The sequence below is a fragment of the Opisthorchis viverrini genome (assembly GCF_000715545.1).
Source record: "Opisthorchis viverrini unplaced genomic scaffold opera_v5_6, whole genome shotgun sequence".
Taxonomy (NCBI): Eukaryota; Metazoa; Platyhelminthes; class Trematoda; order Opisthorchiida; family Opisthorchiidae; genus Opisthorchis; species Opisthorchis viverrini.
This window is the reverse complement of record NW_008751662.1, coordinates 2,418,202-2,433,777: the sequence shown is the minus strand read 5'-3', so window position 1 is coordinate 2,433,777 and position 15,576 is coordinate 2,418,202. Positions and strand designations below refer to the sequence as shown.

Genomic DNA, 15,576 nt, shown 5'->3' with positions numbered 1-15,576 from the left:
TGACGAATAAATGAAGTTCAGATTGGGAACCCCACTCGATGCGACAGCCACTCAATGGAACAAAATTACTCACGTTTATCGAGTAAACTACTGGCGACCAGATATATTTGTCAGTGGCTTCAGCGTTACCAGAGGGCGTGTGCTGTGTCACTTTTCTTTTCTGAATTGTTAGGTCAGACCTATGGTTGCGGCTTCGTAGTACAAACCCGGTTAAGGTCACTGTGAAGGTTACAAATCGCGATTCGTAGTTAGTTTACCCTATACACAAGCAGAATCTGTTTGGTTCACAGCTCATAAAGTACATTGAGTCACACACACACACACAATCTGGTCTGTTGAGTCAATCAATTGGCTAAACAGTTGGGCCTTCATTTGTGACTTTGTGATGTCAGGTGGAAGAAAATCCTCTTTTTCAAGCCCCGGATCGCCTCTCCTCAATGATGACGTTCGAAAGCTGCAGGGAAATTCGACACGTCCAACGAACAGGTCGGCATCGATTTTAAGTGACCCTCGAGCAATGGTCTCACCCTCAGAACGTATGAAACCTACCAGCATACAGTACCTTCCAAGAGAGTTGTCAGATCGAATTCCGCCAGAAACTTACCAGTCTTGTGCGACGAAACAACGCGAAAACTATGAAAACTGGTTCAGAATTAGCAGCGGAATCCTCACCGAGCTGGGTCAACGAATGGAGACTACCAACTGGTCACGCATAAAGTATCCTCGAATCCTGGACTATCAGCTGAATCAGGGTTGGCGTGAGTTAACGCATGGTGCACCAGACGAATTTCGGGAATGGCAGGACACGGAGATCCAGGAACGGTTTAGAAAATGGCTAAAGGTAATGAAAACTTGACTGTAGCCTATTTAGTAAGTGATGAACCTAGTGAACCTAGTTCATCCGTGAATAGCTCGTTTTCACTTAAACATGGCTTTTCGCTTATTTCCATCGGAAATCGGTTTATATCTGATATTTTCCACCATTTTCAATGGAATCGCATCTGTCGTAAGAGTATGGAGGACAGTAAAAGTTTTGAAACCTGGCGTCGTAAAGGTGTATAGGATATGAATGACTTGATTTCATCCGCCCTTGCCAAACTCAACCATATTCACGTTAACACACTCATTTTTCTTATTTTAACGGGCGACTCAGTTGAATCTCAGTTGAACCTCAAATTTAGGGTACTTTTCAACTGAATGTGCTGCACGTAGGCCGTTTCATTTCTCGGCGGGTACGATATTCTAGACATCACAGTGTACTTTCTTCAGGGAACGCTATTCACAAGGTTGCTGAAAGTTCACCGATGGTCCACAACAGGCACTGTCCCTCTAAAGGAGACCTTCATCCAGCGCGTTCACTTGAGAATGTCATTAACGACAGATTCAGCTGATACTCAGCTGAGTCTGTCGTCAAAACCAAACGGATGTATTTGGCGAACTTTGTACGACTTGGGTTGACCTAAGCTCCATGAAGGGCGAAGCCAGTTCTGGGCTGTCGAAGTGCATTCAACAACCTTGCGAGTAATGTTCAGTCAAAAAAGTGACCATAAAGGATTATTATCTGTACATTATTGGAGTTAGAATACACTACTTTTTTTAACGGCTGACTTTTCAAGAAAAAACGCTGAACTGAGACTTCTCCAGGGACCTGGTTGTATACAATACCGCACATCCAGTTCCTAAGAAGCTGGCTTTCCATCAAATATCTCATTCAGTTCAAACGAATGCCGATCAGATCAACAAAAAATCAGATCCGCATGGAGTAAAATATCAGTCGAATAAATGGGGTAAACGATCATCCAACGCAGATGACGCTGATTTGTCAGTGACTGTGTCAAGTCATGTACCAGTTCCGACAACTGTTATCACACATCTCACGTCAACATCATGTGACTCTTTGCCTTTCTAGAAACTCCCCAGGTAAACGTAGTCCTCGAGTTTACAGCAGTCTTATTTCCCACCTAAACATGTAGGTGAAATAATAAGTAGTATATCTGTATAAAGTAGAATATTGCAACTTGAATATGGTTCCAGTTCAAACAACAGGTGGTTTTTGCATAGAATCCACGGTCTCAGTTGGTATCCAACTCATTCTCGCATAAACTAAATTTGCAAATGAGTTTGTAGCTCTGCAAGGCTGTTATCGCACTTGTAATTTGCGGAACAATTAGCCTTTACACAAGGCCAAATTCCATTTTTCACAACTGCGTAGAAGGCTCACAACACAGAGCGAGAGAGAAAAAATGAAAGGTGGGCGTAACACAATTGTCTCACCTAGAGTCTTTTCAAACAAAAACAACGATATGAAAAACTCAATTGTTTGCAAAACTACTTTTGTCATTTGCCAGTCCATTCGGATTGGGACTTCTCCCATTGTTGGTTAAGAATGGGTACGTGGAGGTATTTGGTTTTGTTCGGTTTTCGACAAAATGATATTTTTCGTCAGTTGAAAGTATTCCAATTGTGTCTGTGAAACACAAGGTGCACATAATTTGGTTGGGGAAACTCGGTGACTGCGCCGACCTGATGAGCCCCAAGAAGGGCGAAACCGGTCTGGGCTGTCGACGAATTTCCAACAACCTTATGAGTAGTGCATTACAAATATATACATGTATCGCGATATCTCGAATATCGTAGCGACTGAAACATGAAGCGGCATGGTGCGGCACATTCAGTTGCATGGAAACATCAAAACCGAGAGATCCAGCTGGGTTCCAGGTGAGTCTGTCTCAAAACCAAATTAGTTTGCAAATGAGTGTATATTCGCTGGTTGGTGTATTACCAAACCCATTTCAGCGTGCATACATACAGTGTCGTAGTCCTTTACAGGTAACATCATAAAGTAAAGCGCATGTACTTTGCACAAACTCGACACTGAAAACAAATTCGAATCTCCAGCTGGCGGCAGAAAGCAGAAATTCTCATGTTTCCTTGTCCCACATTGCTTTCCACTCTGACCGAAGCAATAGTTGATGCTGCTGTGTTTGGATAACCAGGACCAAAGAATGAGTGTGATCCATGTGGTGTCGTGATATTTCAGGTGCTACTTTTATCACATTAAATATGAAATAGATTCGGCGAATGGGAATGGGGAAAGCCAGACAAGATTTATGAAAAATCGATAGGTGAGGAGTGCTCAGGTCACAGGATTGAGAGTAGAGTGGGAAACGGTTTGAGATGGTGAGTCCAACACGAGTTTGAAGGTGGATTACTTAAGGCTATTACCAGAAGTACGATCAAAGTTGGAACCATATCGTTATGGATAGAGAAATCAATTTTCAAGTGCCTGAAAACGACGGTCTGTCTCTAGCACAGTAGCTACTCCTACATTCACGACTAGCATCTCCGAAAGACTTTTGTCGTTTGCACTGTTCTACGGATAATTCGTCGTATAACTTAGTATGATACCGCCTCATCTTTCACGCCTGTCTATGGAGAGATCAGCATTGCTAACATCCCACGGATGTACACACCAAACGCCGATATGCAGATGGGCACTGGATCATTTCCAGATAAGCCCCGCCAAAAAATAGAGCCCAGCCACCCAAAAAAGCTCAGAAAAAGAGCATATGAAATTTGTACTTTTCGTTTTTACTGAAGAGGGTAAAATTTGGACATGTCATTATTAATTTGCATGGAAAAGATCCGTTTTTCAATAGCTTTGCCTCCAAACAAATTCACACAAGTGGCTGTCCAGTGAAGAAGGGTGTGTCGCATTGGCGTTTATTCCGCATCTTGTAGACGTGCCAAAGAGATTCGATGGTTTGTGTGTGTGAGCTCCAGTCGTTGGATCCACAAAGTTTTCGGTATGATTAACCGTTTCAGGCGGAAACTTCGTGAAGAAAGTTCTTCCACTCAACAGCCGTCCTGTGGCTAACAGATAATCGCTCTGAGCAGAATTTGATTTTCGCCGAATTTTGGGATCAGCAATAAATGAGTAGAATTACCGTCCCAAACTCCATCCTAGACCATTCCAGCCGAATTCCCTTTCGAAGACCGACTTCTTGCCGACACTGTCGGGCATTATACCTCCACCGGTCACAAACAGTCGTTTGATGGCCATTGTTGCATAGTCGTTGCTGATGGGTCACTCCGTGGCTTTGCAAAAAACGTATTACCGTCTCCTTGTCATGAACGAGAGTTGAAAGCGTCAGAAAGATCATTTAAGATTTTAAGTCCGAACAGAGAAAATTTTCCTGCACAAAATGAGCATAGATGCGGACAAGGAATTGTTTTCATCAGAAATAGGTTAAGGTTGTGTGCGTACGTTAAATTGGAGCCTAACTTTCTGCACATGCACTTTTCGCACCTGGAAGAGATCGTGGCCACATTCGTGCGAAAATACAACTTGTGGAGAGAATGATAGGCAACCTGAGTAGAATGCCCGGGGTTTTGAGGATATGGCGGCTTCACTGTTTGGAATAAGCACCAAGGCAGTTGGTCGGACATCCTAGAGAATAGATGCTCAATCATACAACGTCACTTGTTAGAGGTCAGTCTTATGCCACACTTTGAAGGCTGCAGCTTGTCCCTTATAAAATCCGATGTGGCAAGTTGCTTTTGGGATTCTGTGTTTGATGTGACAGACCTAACAGTAACACTGTCGAAATACTGGTGTGTTTATTGATAGGTCATCGGGGGTCACTGATCTGTTCCCCAGTCGTGGTGACCACTCGTCAAACGTTTCGATTTAGAGGACATCATAAGTGAACAGTTTAGAGGGCGCTTTCTTCTTATCTACTTGTGTTTTTAAAGTTTTAGAACAATACCTTAACTCAACTGATGTAACTGGCTAACTGGTGTTTGCCTTTCTCCTAATCTTATTGGTCCGTTTGCATTCGGTGTTGCGCTGTGATTTGTACTTCCCTTATTCGGTTGGATCGTTAAGTGGCTTATTCTTGGTTGCTTTGGCTCCTGCCTAACTGGTCCTTTCCTGAGTTTCGTCTCCGTTCGGTCCGCTTTCTTTGAATACGATCAATAGTTGTGGCCATTATTACACCTGTCATTATGATCTTTTAGTTTACTGGCTGGAAGCGTGTTCCGGTCGGATTGACAGATCCGCTGAACTTCGATTCGCCCGCCTTTTTTGTATGTCTCTTTCAGGTTTTGTAAAATCCTTTGCGTTTTCAAATTGTGGGGTACATTGTTGTCAATATTTGATACATCGGTATGCTTTTTGATGGCTTTTTCATTGGGGTACCACGCTTCCATGAATCCACGCTCTTCAGTTGTTTTTGCCTGCGCTAGTATTCGAAAAGTACTCCAGTCAATCTTGATCTTCGGGCACTGGCAAGTTTGTGTTCATGGAGTCTGATAGAAAGCCTCCCTCTTATGTGCCCCAAGTAGTGTTTGTCGAAGTCGTTACATTGAATTTTGTATATGACTCCAGTTCTCATCAACGTATTCAATGTTGGTTTTATAACTCTTTCCATAAGGCACTCGCAGGTCTTTATACCACCGTGATGCCATGCTTCTGTATACCTCTTGTGATCACTTCAGAAATGTTCCTCATGTACGAAGTTGGATTCGTTTGCCTTCTTTCTGTGCTGTTGAGTAGACCGGGTTCGGTTTTCTGGGGGGGGGGGGGGTAGAAGGAGGTTAGTCTCCGAAAGACTGTAGCATAGCTGTATAGACATATGTAGATAAGGAGGAAGAGCATACTCTACTGCACACTGATGATGTCTCCTCCATTGCTGACGAAATGCTTGAGAACTTAGTAACAATGTTGCATAATATAGGTAGCTTTGGTGCGCTGCTTGGATTCTGGTCTGCTCACCGAGCTTTGCAGCTGAGATGCAAAATTTTCATCACCATCGTCAGTGCACTGACATTGTCACCTCTATTCGTGATGAAATATTTGCAATCCCACTCCGAAGCTCGACCGACCGACCAATGAAATCCAGATCAATCACCAGTCAACCCAAGAGCAGAATTCAACTGTGGATTTGTCCAGTGTCTGCCAATCACTCTCCTTCCACAAGTTGGTTCCATCGACGTGGCATCCTTGGCACAGTACTTGTAGTAGTTCAGAAGTGGTAACTACAAGGATGAAGCCATTTGAACGCCTAAAGCGACTCTAATTAGGCGCGAAGCGTTGCTACAGTTAACGTTGCTTTTGTCGTAAGTACCAAATCTAAGCGAATGAATATCAAGCCACAAGTAGTTAAGAAATGTTTCATCCTTTTCTGCGAAATTCTGCTCATCCATTGTAGGATTACCCTCCAGAAGTGGATTTTCGCGGCTTCCCCGCAGAATCTTACCAAAAAGTTCAAAGATCCCGACCCGCAGCACATCGACGAAGCGTGACACGAAATTCTCTGACTGTGAGCCGACGAGCAAGTCCACGTGGATCATCAGTTGGACAAGGAGGTAATTCTGCTTCATATTGTCCCATTATATTGCTCTTGGAAGGATTTGACACTGCTTCCGGCCAATAGCTGTTATACACAAGTGACTGATCTGCGGTGGTTGAGTCCAGTAGCGTATATCTGGAGAAAAAATGACTCTATGTGGCAACTGAGATGCCCCGTTCCACTTTTGCTACCCTACAAAACAACCATATTCTCCAAACCGACAAGCCACATCTCGGTGAAGTGAATCGCCCTGTTCGGTTCCGATAGCATTCGTTACAATTCATATCCGGTCAGACATGGTGAAAAAAATAAGTCCACCTAATTGTTTGGATACACCACGCATCCGAGCGCCATTCTATCCACAGTTGCACAATCTCTAGTTACCGTTGTTTATTGGTCCTATCGGATTTCATTCGCGCGAGACGTTGTCCAACTATCGATCGATTTGTGATGTGTACACTGTTAGCATTCATCGTTACAGTGTCATTCACAGTCGAAAGATCATTGGTCGAAATCGGGCTCACAGTGAAGTTTATTTCAAGTGGCACATCTATCATGCTTACGGGAAGCAAACTATGGTAGATTGGTTACGGAAACCTGCATTGGATAAGAGTGCAGTGCAGGGCAGGGTGCACCGGGAGCCCCATGGCAAACCGTGACCTTATCACTTGCGCACAACTGGTCAAGACAACATAAGAGATGGAAGTACGGGTTGGTCGGCACAGTGGCTGTATAATCAGGTGAGTACGATGGAAATACAGAACTGCTGTTTGGAAACAAACTCCTGAACACGTTGGCCTGCCAACCAGGCTGCTTGCTGTACGTAACCGTTATCTTGCAAAGCCGAGTAGTTTCAAACTGTGATACACGGACGAAGACTTGTCTAACGCTCCCACTGATCTTTCGACACCAGGTAACTGTGCGTTTTTCTCATCACGCCACACGTAAGTTCTCGAATACAAGCATTCGCTCGTTCATTCACTCCATTTCAATGGAGATTTCATCACGCTAGTGAAGCCAACTCATGCTGAAAAGTCACAGGCTTTGTGCAGCCATTTCATCCCTACTAGAAGCGATCAGCAACGAGCATCTCAAGAAACTCATCTTCTTGAACCCGTGAAGCTCGGGAATTTAAACGTTTAGCCAGGAGCGACAGATCAGCTCTCACGTCATTTCCTTTCCATATTGCTTCAGCATATGACTCACGTCAATATCATCAAGTTTGATAATGGTAACAATCAGTGTCCCGACGACACTCACCCAATGTCCGCTTACAGCACTCCCTACTTATAAGAAGCCGTCATCTAAAAACCACTTCCAACAGACAAGTGATTTTGTGAATTCACAGGTTTTTTAGACCTTTACTGAAACGTTCCCATATTCATTAGAAAACTCCACACAACGAAAAACCGCAGTAGTTGTTGCGGATCACTTCAGTACGATGTGATTTCCCTCTTTGCTTGAAAAATCTTTCATCAACCGAAACAGGAGATATTTTACCAATCAGTGCCAATGAGGCAGAAACAAAACAGCCAAACTTCGGTCCCTCTACGCTGGGTAGAGATGATGGCACTCAGTTGGTTGAACTATCGAGCCCCCAACCCCACGTCCCACAAAATACAAGTGCTTGAAAAATTCTTCTGCCAACTGGACCTCACTTTGTCCTCTAGTTAAAGCAAAACGGACTGAGTTATGTCCATCACAAACAGATCAGGGTGAAACCAGCTTGCATCGTTTCTTTATCTGTGCTCTGATGGGCCATTCAAGGGAGTTTTACACTGAAAGCATCTCGGTTGCATTCGCGATGAAGGATAAAGCGAATTCATACACATAGAATGTTAGCCACTGTGAAGATTTGCTCCTATTCAAAACCAGGGAAATATCCGCAATTAACTGCCCAGGAAAAGATGCATAAGTGAGGGACCGGAGGAAATCACTGAATGCTGTGCGCGCCTGGAAGCAAAGCATTAGCAAGCGAAACGGATTAAACACTACTAGTGAACTATTCACAACACGTCTTGACTTTGGTAGATGATGCTTTCTCACTTTATACATAACATGGCTGGTAAAAATGAAGACATCTGGATTCCTTTTTGGAACTCACTTCCCCTTGGATCTTGAGGACCCACGCCCAGGTGGCAGTCTATGTTCACTTTTGGTGGCAAGCGCACACGGAGAGACGCAGTAAGGATATGTCTTCATTAACTAGACTAAGATAGCCTCTACACTGAGAGTAATTCCGTCGTGAATGGCTATGAATTAGTTCGGTACGTATCTTCTGATGAAAGTGCCTCGCTCTTCAGTCACTTCTGTTTCAATTATCATCCCTCTAAATGGGCTTGCGCAAACCAGCGGGCATCCACATATATTCCGCAACGTGCGTACCACCGCAACCGCGTTACGGTAGAGGAAAGGAGCTTCGAACACCGTAAATCAGCCTCGTGTGGCGATACTGATCACGTCCGGTGGCCAGAGGATTCGCATTTTATCTTCTTTTCTACCTACTTATAACGGATCAAGTAGTATGATGATGTCCATTTTGATCGAGCCAATCTTGATGAAGCGTGAATTACGCCCTGAGCCAGGCAATCGAAAGGCGCGTATACGTTTAGATGATCTGTGTACACAACATATGCGCACAGGTTACTACGCGCTGACTGATTATGTGCTGCTCCTAATTGCTTGAAGTTTTTAAGCTTCTCAAATTCATCCACATACTTGTCTCAAGCAGGCTTAACCGAAGTGTTTGGTCTAGGTTGGCTCATTCACGGGTATCTTGCGTGAGCTAGTACCACTAGAAGTTTACCAACTAAAATCTCAATTTTTCTTTTGGCGTCCTAAATTCTAAGAAATTTCGGTAGTGGGGCTCCTGGACATAAATATGAACCAGGTCGTCATTTGTACTCTGTGCTACCGCGGTCCTACCGTAATCGTTAATCTCACAAACAGGAAATAGGCCGTTTACTAGCACAATTTCAACATCCTACGTGATCGAACGGTTAGCAGAGGCAGGCACACGGCTCAAGGAATCAACATATCCCCGAACCACCAGTGACCAAGATAGACAAACCGGCTAAAACACTGGACACTGCATTCTGCAACTCCTTCCGTCCAGGTTTCTGTTCACGTCATGTTCCTACCTTTGTACAGCTCCAATCCAACCACAGTAGCGTGTACCAGTCTCCATAATACCACACTGACAACATATGCGCGAGCGTGCAAGGTAATATTGTCATCAGATTCAGTGAGGCAGGTAAAAGAGATTACAAGTATAACACTACGATAAGTTGTGTTATCGGAACTGGATTAGGGGAACCGTCATCGCTGGTAAGCTAACCTCATTCAGCCAGGATTCCCCCTTCTGATTAATGCGTAGGTTGTTGCTCGGATCTCGCGATTTTTCTCGCTTGGTGGAACTGACTCGTCTTGTGGTTCCCCTAGTGAGAATCAAGTAGTATTCCTATCCTGCTATAGTTTTGCCATATTAGGCCATTTCTACGAGAAAAATGTTTATTCTAGCAGTTTCTTCTTGTTTTGGGTTTTCCTGTACAGTCAGAGTATCACGTGTTCAAGGACGCTAACTCCTCCAAATGTAATGTTTCTCCACTCGACAGCCTAGTTCCCATCTCAAGTCGATCTGTTTGGATTGTAAAATTATTCCTCCGGTGGCTTGGTTGTTTGGTGAATACTGTCTGAAATGTTTAGATATGTCCTCGCTACCATTATCGTCATATTATACTGTTAGTAGTGAGGGCATACGGCTGAGTGGCACAATTGAGAACACGCGGACTGTTAGTGTTTAGCCACCTATTTGAACAGGTGCTAAGCACAGACGGAGTGTAGTGTGGAAAACCATCAAATCGCATGTATATGAAGCATTGGTCTGCCCGTGGAATTCTGTCCCGTCTTGTTGCCGGACACGTGTATGCAGATAGTTGGTTGGGTCAACACAAGATCAGCTTTCGCCGAAATTTTTCTGTGCAATTTAGCAACAGAGACCCCGTTTTTATTTGTCATACTGTGCGGTAATCATACGTACCATGTTCCTTGACTTTCTACAGGGATTTCGCGTGCTACTGCACATAGACGGAGTCGAACAAGGAGCAAATTATGGACCTCGGGGCAGCTTCCATCTTGGGCAGGTAAGATTCCACAGGTGTCGACCCTGCTACTTTTATTGCAATCAGTAATAAACACCGATAGGTATCTTGAATTGTTTACTTTGTGTTATCGGAAATATGCTAATTCGTTTCACCTAAGAGTTCTAAAATTATACGGAGTGGACAACGGCACCTCTGTGTTAGTTAACATCATGTAAATACCTTGTAATGCCCTGCCATCACTACAGCAATGATTACTTTTGATGATTTTTATTTCCCTCCCTTATCTGTATTTGATAAGCACTCTTTCTCTCTCTGCCACCGACTAACTATTCCTACCCACCTCACCGGTTTTTTCATACATCGAGGTCAAACCGTTGTTGACCATGGGGCTGAAACATGGTAGTGGCGCCCAGTTTATTAACAGTGATGATGAGATAAATATACCCTTAGTGATTTGGTAGCCAATGAAACCATTGTTGGGGATAATACCCCGCCTTACAGTCAGCTACTATTCACGATGTTTTCGACTCTTTAGTAAGTAATATCATCACCCTGGCAGATAACGTTTACTTAAGGTGTCCATTCTTTTCAGCTAGCAGAAGCAAGGGACAAACCTACAATATAAGGCTCCACACTCTGTCCAGACACGTACAAGTGTGTTGGTAGATTCCAGAACTTATTCACAATGCAACCAGACCCAGGATTTTTGGACTCGGCCCTGTGTAGTCAGCATCCTTCTGTCATTCTATCAAGCCCACACAATTTTAGGGTCTCCTGACTCTTGCGCACAACCTTATATGCAACAGTTACTACCACGAATAGACCACAAATGACCCCAGAAACTCACTTGAGATTGCCACAAACTCAGAAAGCCACAGATCCGAAGCGTTGTACCTTGTCAGTTAGGCTTGTGCAGAAAGAAAAACAGAATCTACACACTAATCAAACTACTACGTATGACCGGTTAAAAGCCAACGTATACCAACTCAACTCATTTCATCATTTCAAAAGTGCACTCGGTTTTCCGCCGTCTTTGGCCGTTTTCGCGTGATCTGCATAGTCATCATGGTTTCACGGCACCTGTTGGGTAACGAACGTCCTGGTGCAGTTGTCTAATCAGATGTTCCGGGTCTGTCAGCCCTTGTCATTTTCTGCTTCAGTACTGTTTGCCCTGAAACTTATCCCCTCACATGGAACATTTACAGTGTAGTGGATCACTCCGTCTCTACGTCATGAACGAGAGTTGAAAGCGTCAGAAGGTTCATTTTAGGTTTTACGTCCGAACGGAGAGAAGTTTTGCACAAAATGAGTCTAGATGCGGATAAGGAATTGCTTTTCATCAAAAATAGGTCAAGATTGTGCACTGTTTGCATCAATGGCGGGGCTTATCTGGAAAAGATCCGATTATAGTGCCCGCTGACGTAGTCTGTCGCTTTCAATTTGTCATCACGTATACCGATGAACTACAGAGTTGGTTAGGGTGTCAGCATATGAGTACTTTTTCATGTTTGGATTACCAAGATAGTCGATTTGCTTTTTCATGAACAAGGAAAACGTTTTATGCCGAAACATGACTAAGTAAGATATGCTTGCAAGAAATTTCTATGGAACGAATCAAACAACCATCCTACCGAGCAGTTTGGATTGACTTTCGATGACAGGATAGTTCATCCCACGTTTACGGCTGCGACGCAAGTGTGCGAACTGAGGCGCGCATAATCTGCAGACGTGTTTTCAGGAAACAGCTCCATTGCATTCCGACGATACTGTAAGCCTTACAGTGATGACCGCCGACAACTTTGTTGTACTGGAATGATGTTCCGTGACGGATTGAGAAGGAATATCTTCAATTGGATTTTGACGAAAACAAGCACCTCATTTTCCATGATATGATCGTTTGACGCATTGGAGTATTCAGGCTTCAATGTCAACTTTCCCCCGACGAATGAGCTCACGACATTTTGACTCGAACAATTGCTCTGCTCAGGTTCCATGGTACATCTCGTGCTTTGCCGTACTGCGCCCAAGTCACGGAACTCAAGACCTGTAAAAATAGTTCGCTTGGTAAGAGCTTTAGACAGGATCGAGAAAGTGCAATGGAAGCGACCGGTGCAGCTAAGTTTGGTCACTGAACATCCCAGAGTAGCATAACTGAACGTACTTTAGGTAGCTCTCTTGCTACTCATTTATTCGATTCTGATCCTCTCAAAAGAGACAATCTTAGAAAAGAACTATTCTAGGCTTTGAAGAGAACTCTTCAAAGGGACGCAGCTTTATTAATTGCTTTAGGGGGCTAAAACAAGTAGAGATAAATTAGTAAATCAAAGCGAAGATTCTTTTTGTGTCTTTATGCCGAAATCATAACCCTTCGTGATTTACTCAACGTTACAGCTTGTAATGTAGACTACTTATTTGACGTACTCTGTTTTTTTGCTACTTTAGGACAAAGATCAGACGAATCAATCGACGGGATGACAACTATTCATTTTTCTACAGAAGGTGCAGAAAAAAGTAAGAATTTCAATCATCCTATTAGGATTTGACAACTGTGAGATTTTCAACGTGATTGCTCAACCAACTTGTTGATAATAGGACCAACTGTCATGTTGTTCTATCAACTGATGAATCTCTAACTGTAGTTGATCACGGTTCAATGTACTTTCCTTCAAGAATTTCAAGTGAACAGATTATAATCTCCTCTCGTTATTTACATAGAGGAAGCTTCAAGTAGCTCTCGATTTGTTAGGAGTTTCGAGTCAAAATCGGCTCGGATAGTGTGTATCATATGGAATTTTTAAGGTCTGTCTGGCTTGAACTTAGTAGGCATGATAGCCAGATGTTGAACAGAGGTCTCAACAATGGCGCATCAAAGCCAGTACAACAACAATGGGAGACGTTCTAAGTGCACGCACAATCACACGAATACGCACACACGCTGGCCGCATATGAATGACAGCAGATCACAGGAACACACCAATCATGATTGAATCTGACTCGTATTCAACTGATTGTAGAAATCCTTGAAGAAGGTTGTCCACATCAACCGAATAGTTGGATCCTGTGATGCCCACTCTCTCCATGCTTTACGTTCTTTGATTACGGAGTAACCGGGCCATGGGAAGTCATATGAACGGTCCGCCGTCTCCCAAAGACAATTGACAAGAAATCGTCGAGAAATAGTGAAGCTAGATTTCTGGGCCCAGCGATGAAAGTTGTCGTTATCTGTGTTTCGGGGAGGCGTGAAACCACTTGGACTGAACGAGGTGACATCAGTCAAGTGCATGCGCTGGTCTGAAAGTACCGGTTTAACAGTAATTAGAAGTTTCCAGTAGATAGTTCTTCCTGTCAGGGAAGCCGATCTGCGCTGAAAAGCTTAGAAGCACTGTACATCTATCCTCGTCGTGAAGCATCAGCAGTTCGTATATCACGAAACGCAGATAGCTCCGAAACCGCGAGCATCGAAACTCTCTGAATTTCATGAGATGCGCACTGCTAATGATTCCCAGCAAGGATGAAACGGCAAAGCAATACAGTGCTTTCCGACTAACTGTTCAGCTTAGGTGGCTTTACCGACAGGATAAAACTTCTCGTGAAATCTATCAATTCCCACATCATCATCAATAATTGGGAAGTTGATCAGACAATAATAGAACGCTGCAGCCGATCGATACGCACCACACATACCCGCGTACTCATATGAGTTACGCTTTCCTGTACGTTCTGGTTGGGTCAGGTTTTTGAATTTATTCTGGTGGGCAGCGCATTATTTGAGGTGTTAGTCATTTTTGGTGATTCAGACACTCGCGATCCAGTTCAGTCGTTTCGCCCTTACAACAGTGTTGCAGCGTCCTGTGGGTAGTTCCATATGGCATATGGTTTACTGAGTGACGAAACGGAATCACTGATGAAGTGTGACTAAGTAATGAACGTCCGATTAAAAAGTCAACCATGCATTCGAAGTGTTCATTCTACGGAGTCTTTGAGAATAGTCTTCGCCTCAGACGTCACCGGGACCATTTGTCAAGAGACGCCTGATATCGTAGTACGTGATTATCCAGCCTATCCCATTTCCATGTGCTCTCGATATGGACATGCACCAAAAGCAGCGACAGACCACTCCCGCCCCGTCCCTTTTCCACTCACATCCGGCTCAGGCACTGTTCTTATCTGCGCCATATGCGATCGAGGCAAATGAGGTGAGCCCACACACGGATGAAGGCAGTGAAAGCCTGATAAAGCAATTCAATAGACAGGCTGGGAGCAAGCCATTAAGTGGGGGATTGACTTTCCACTGAACGCGAATTCGGATGAGAAACGCATTTCTAGTCTGCTGTGAGCAATCGCGATTCACCCAAGAACCGACCGCAAACTCACACATCATGCGTACGATTGAAGTGGGCCGCTGGGAGTGCAAGAACCGTCAAAACATCAGCCATAGGGAGGATCATGAGTGGTTTAGGCTAATGTACGCTATAAGTGGATTACTTCCGTAGCGGTTTGGAGTGAGGTGATCAAATAAGGCCTGACAAAAATAGCTACACCACTTCAAGCCACGCTCCGACCGGTGGACGTTGGACTTCGGGCTACAAACAATGCTCTTCAGCAAGTCATCAGTTGATGGGCCTGCCACTGCGATGACCCAGAATCAGGGCATGTACGAGCTGCTATGGTCTGGGTGTTCGACCTTGAGATCACCCCAGTGTTTCATTCAAATTCGGGGTGGACATCGCTTCACACACTTCACCGAACCAAACAACCAGTCAATTATCGGGTTCTAAACCCATAACTCCCTCTTTCTCAGTCGATTATCCATAGAGCTCATCATCACCAGAGCCAGAATCCATCTACGTGCCTCGCCAGTGCTGTCAAACACACATCTTCTTCAAACTCGGCAGCGGGCCGCAGGTGTAATGTGGACGGCGTCATCGCTGATTCATTTTTAAGCTAATTAACCACGTCCTTTATTCCTGTCTTTCCGTGATGAGGGCCCCAGTCTCCCAGACTCTTGCCCAGTAATCGGCTGCAGTAGTACCACAACTAGTTGCGACTCTCAAAAGCCTGACGAATCTACTCTCGCGTTTCAGTAGGATATGGGTCACGTGAACAGCACCCAGCCTTGT

At 44.2% G+C, this 15,576-nt stretch overlaps 1 protein-coding gene across 1 annotated transcript; it reads right to left on the bottom strand.

The window, feature by feature from the left end:
* Positions 1-6,268: 6,268 nt before the first annotated feature.
* Positions 6,269-11,796, bottom strand: T265_00634 (hypothetical protein; the record flags this gene model as incomplete). Its single annotated transcript, XM_009164462.1, has 2 exons — positions 6,269-6,488; positions 11,675-11,796. The coding sequence occupies 2 exons, from the start codon at positions 11,794-11,796 to the stop codon at positions 6,269-6,271; spliced, it is 342 nt and encodes a 113-aa protein (XP_009162726.1).
* Between the last annotated feature and the right edge of the window lie 3,780 nt (positions 11,797-15,576).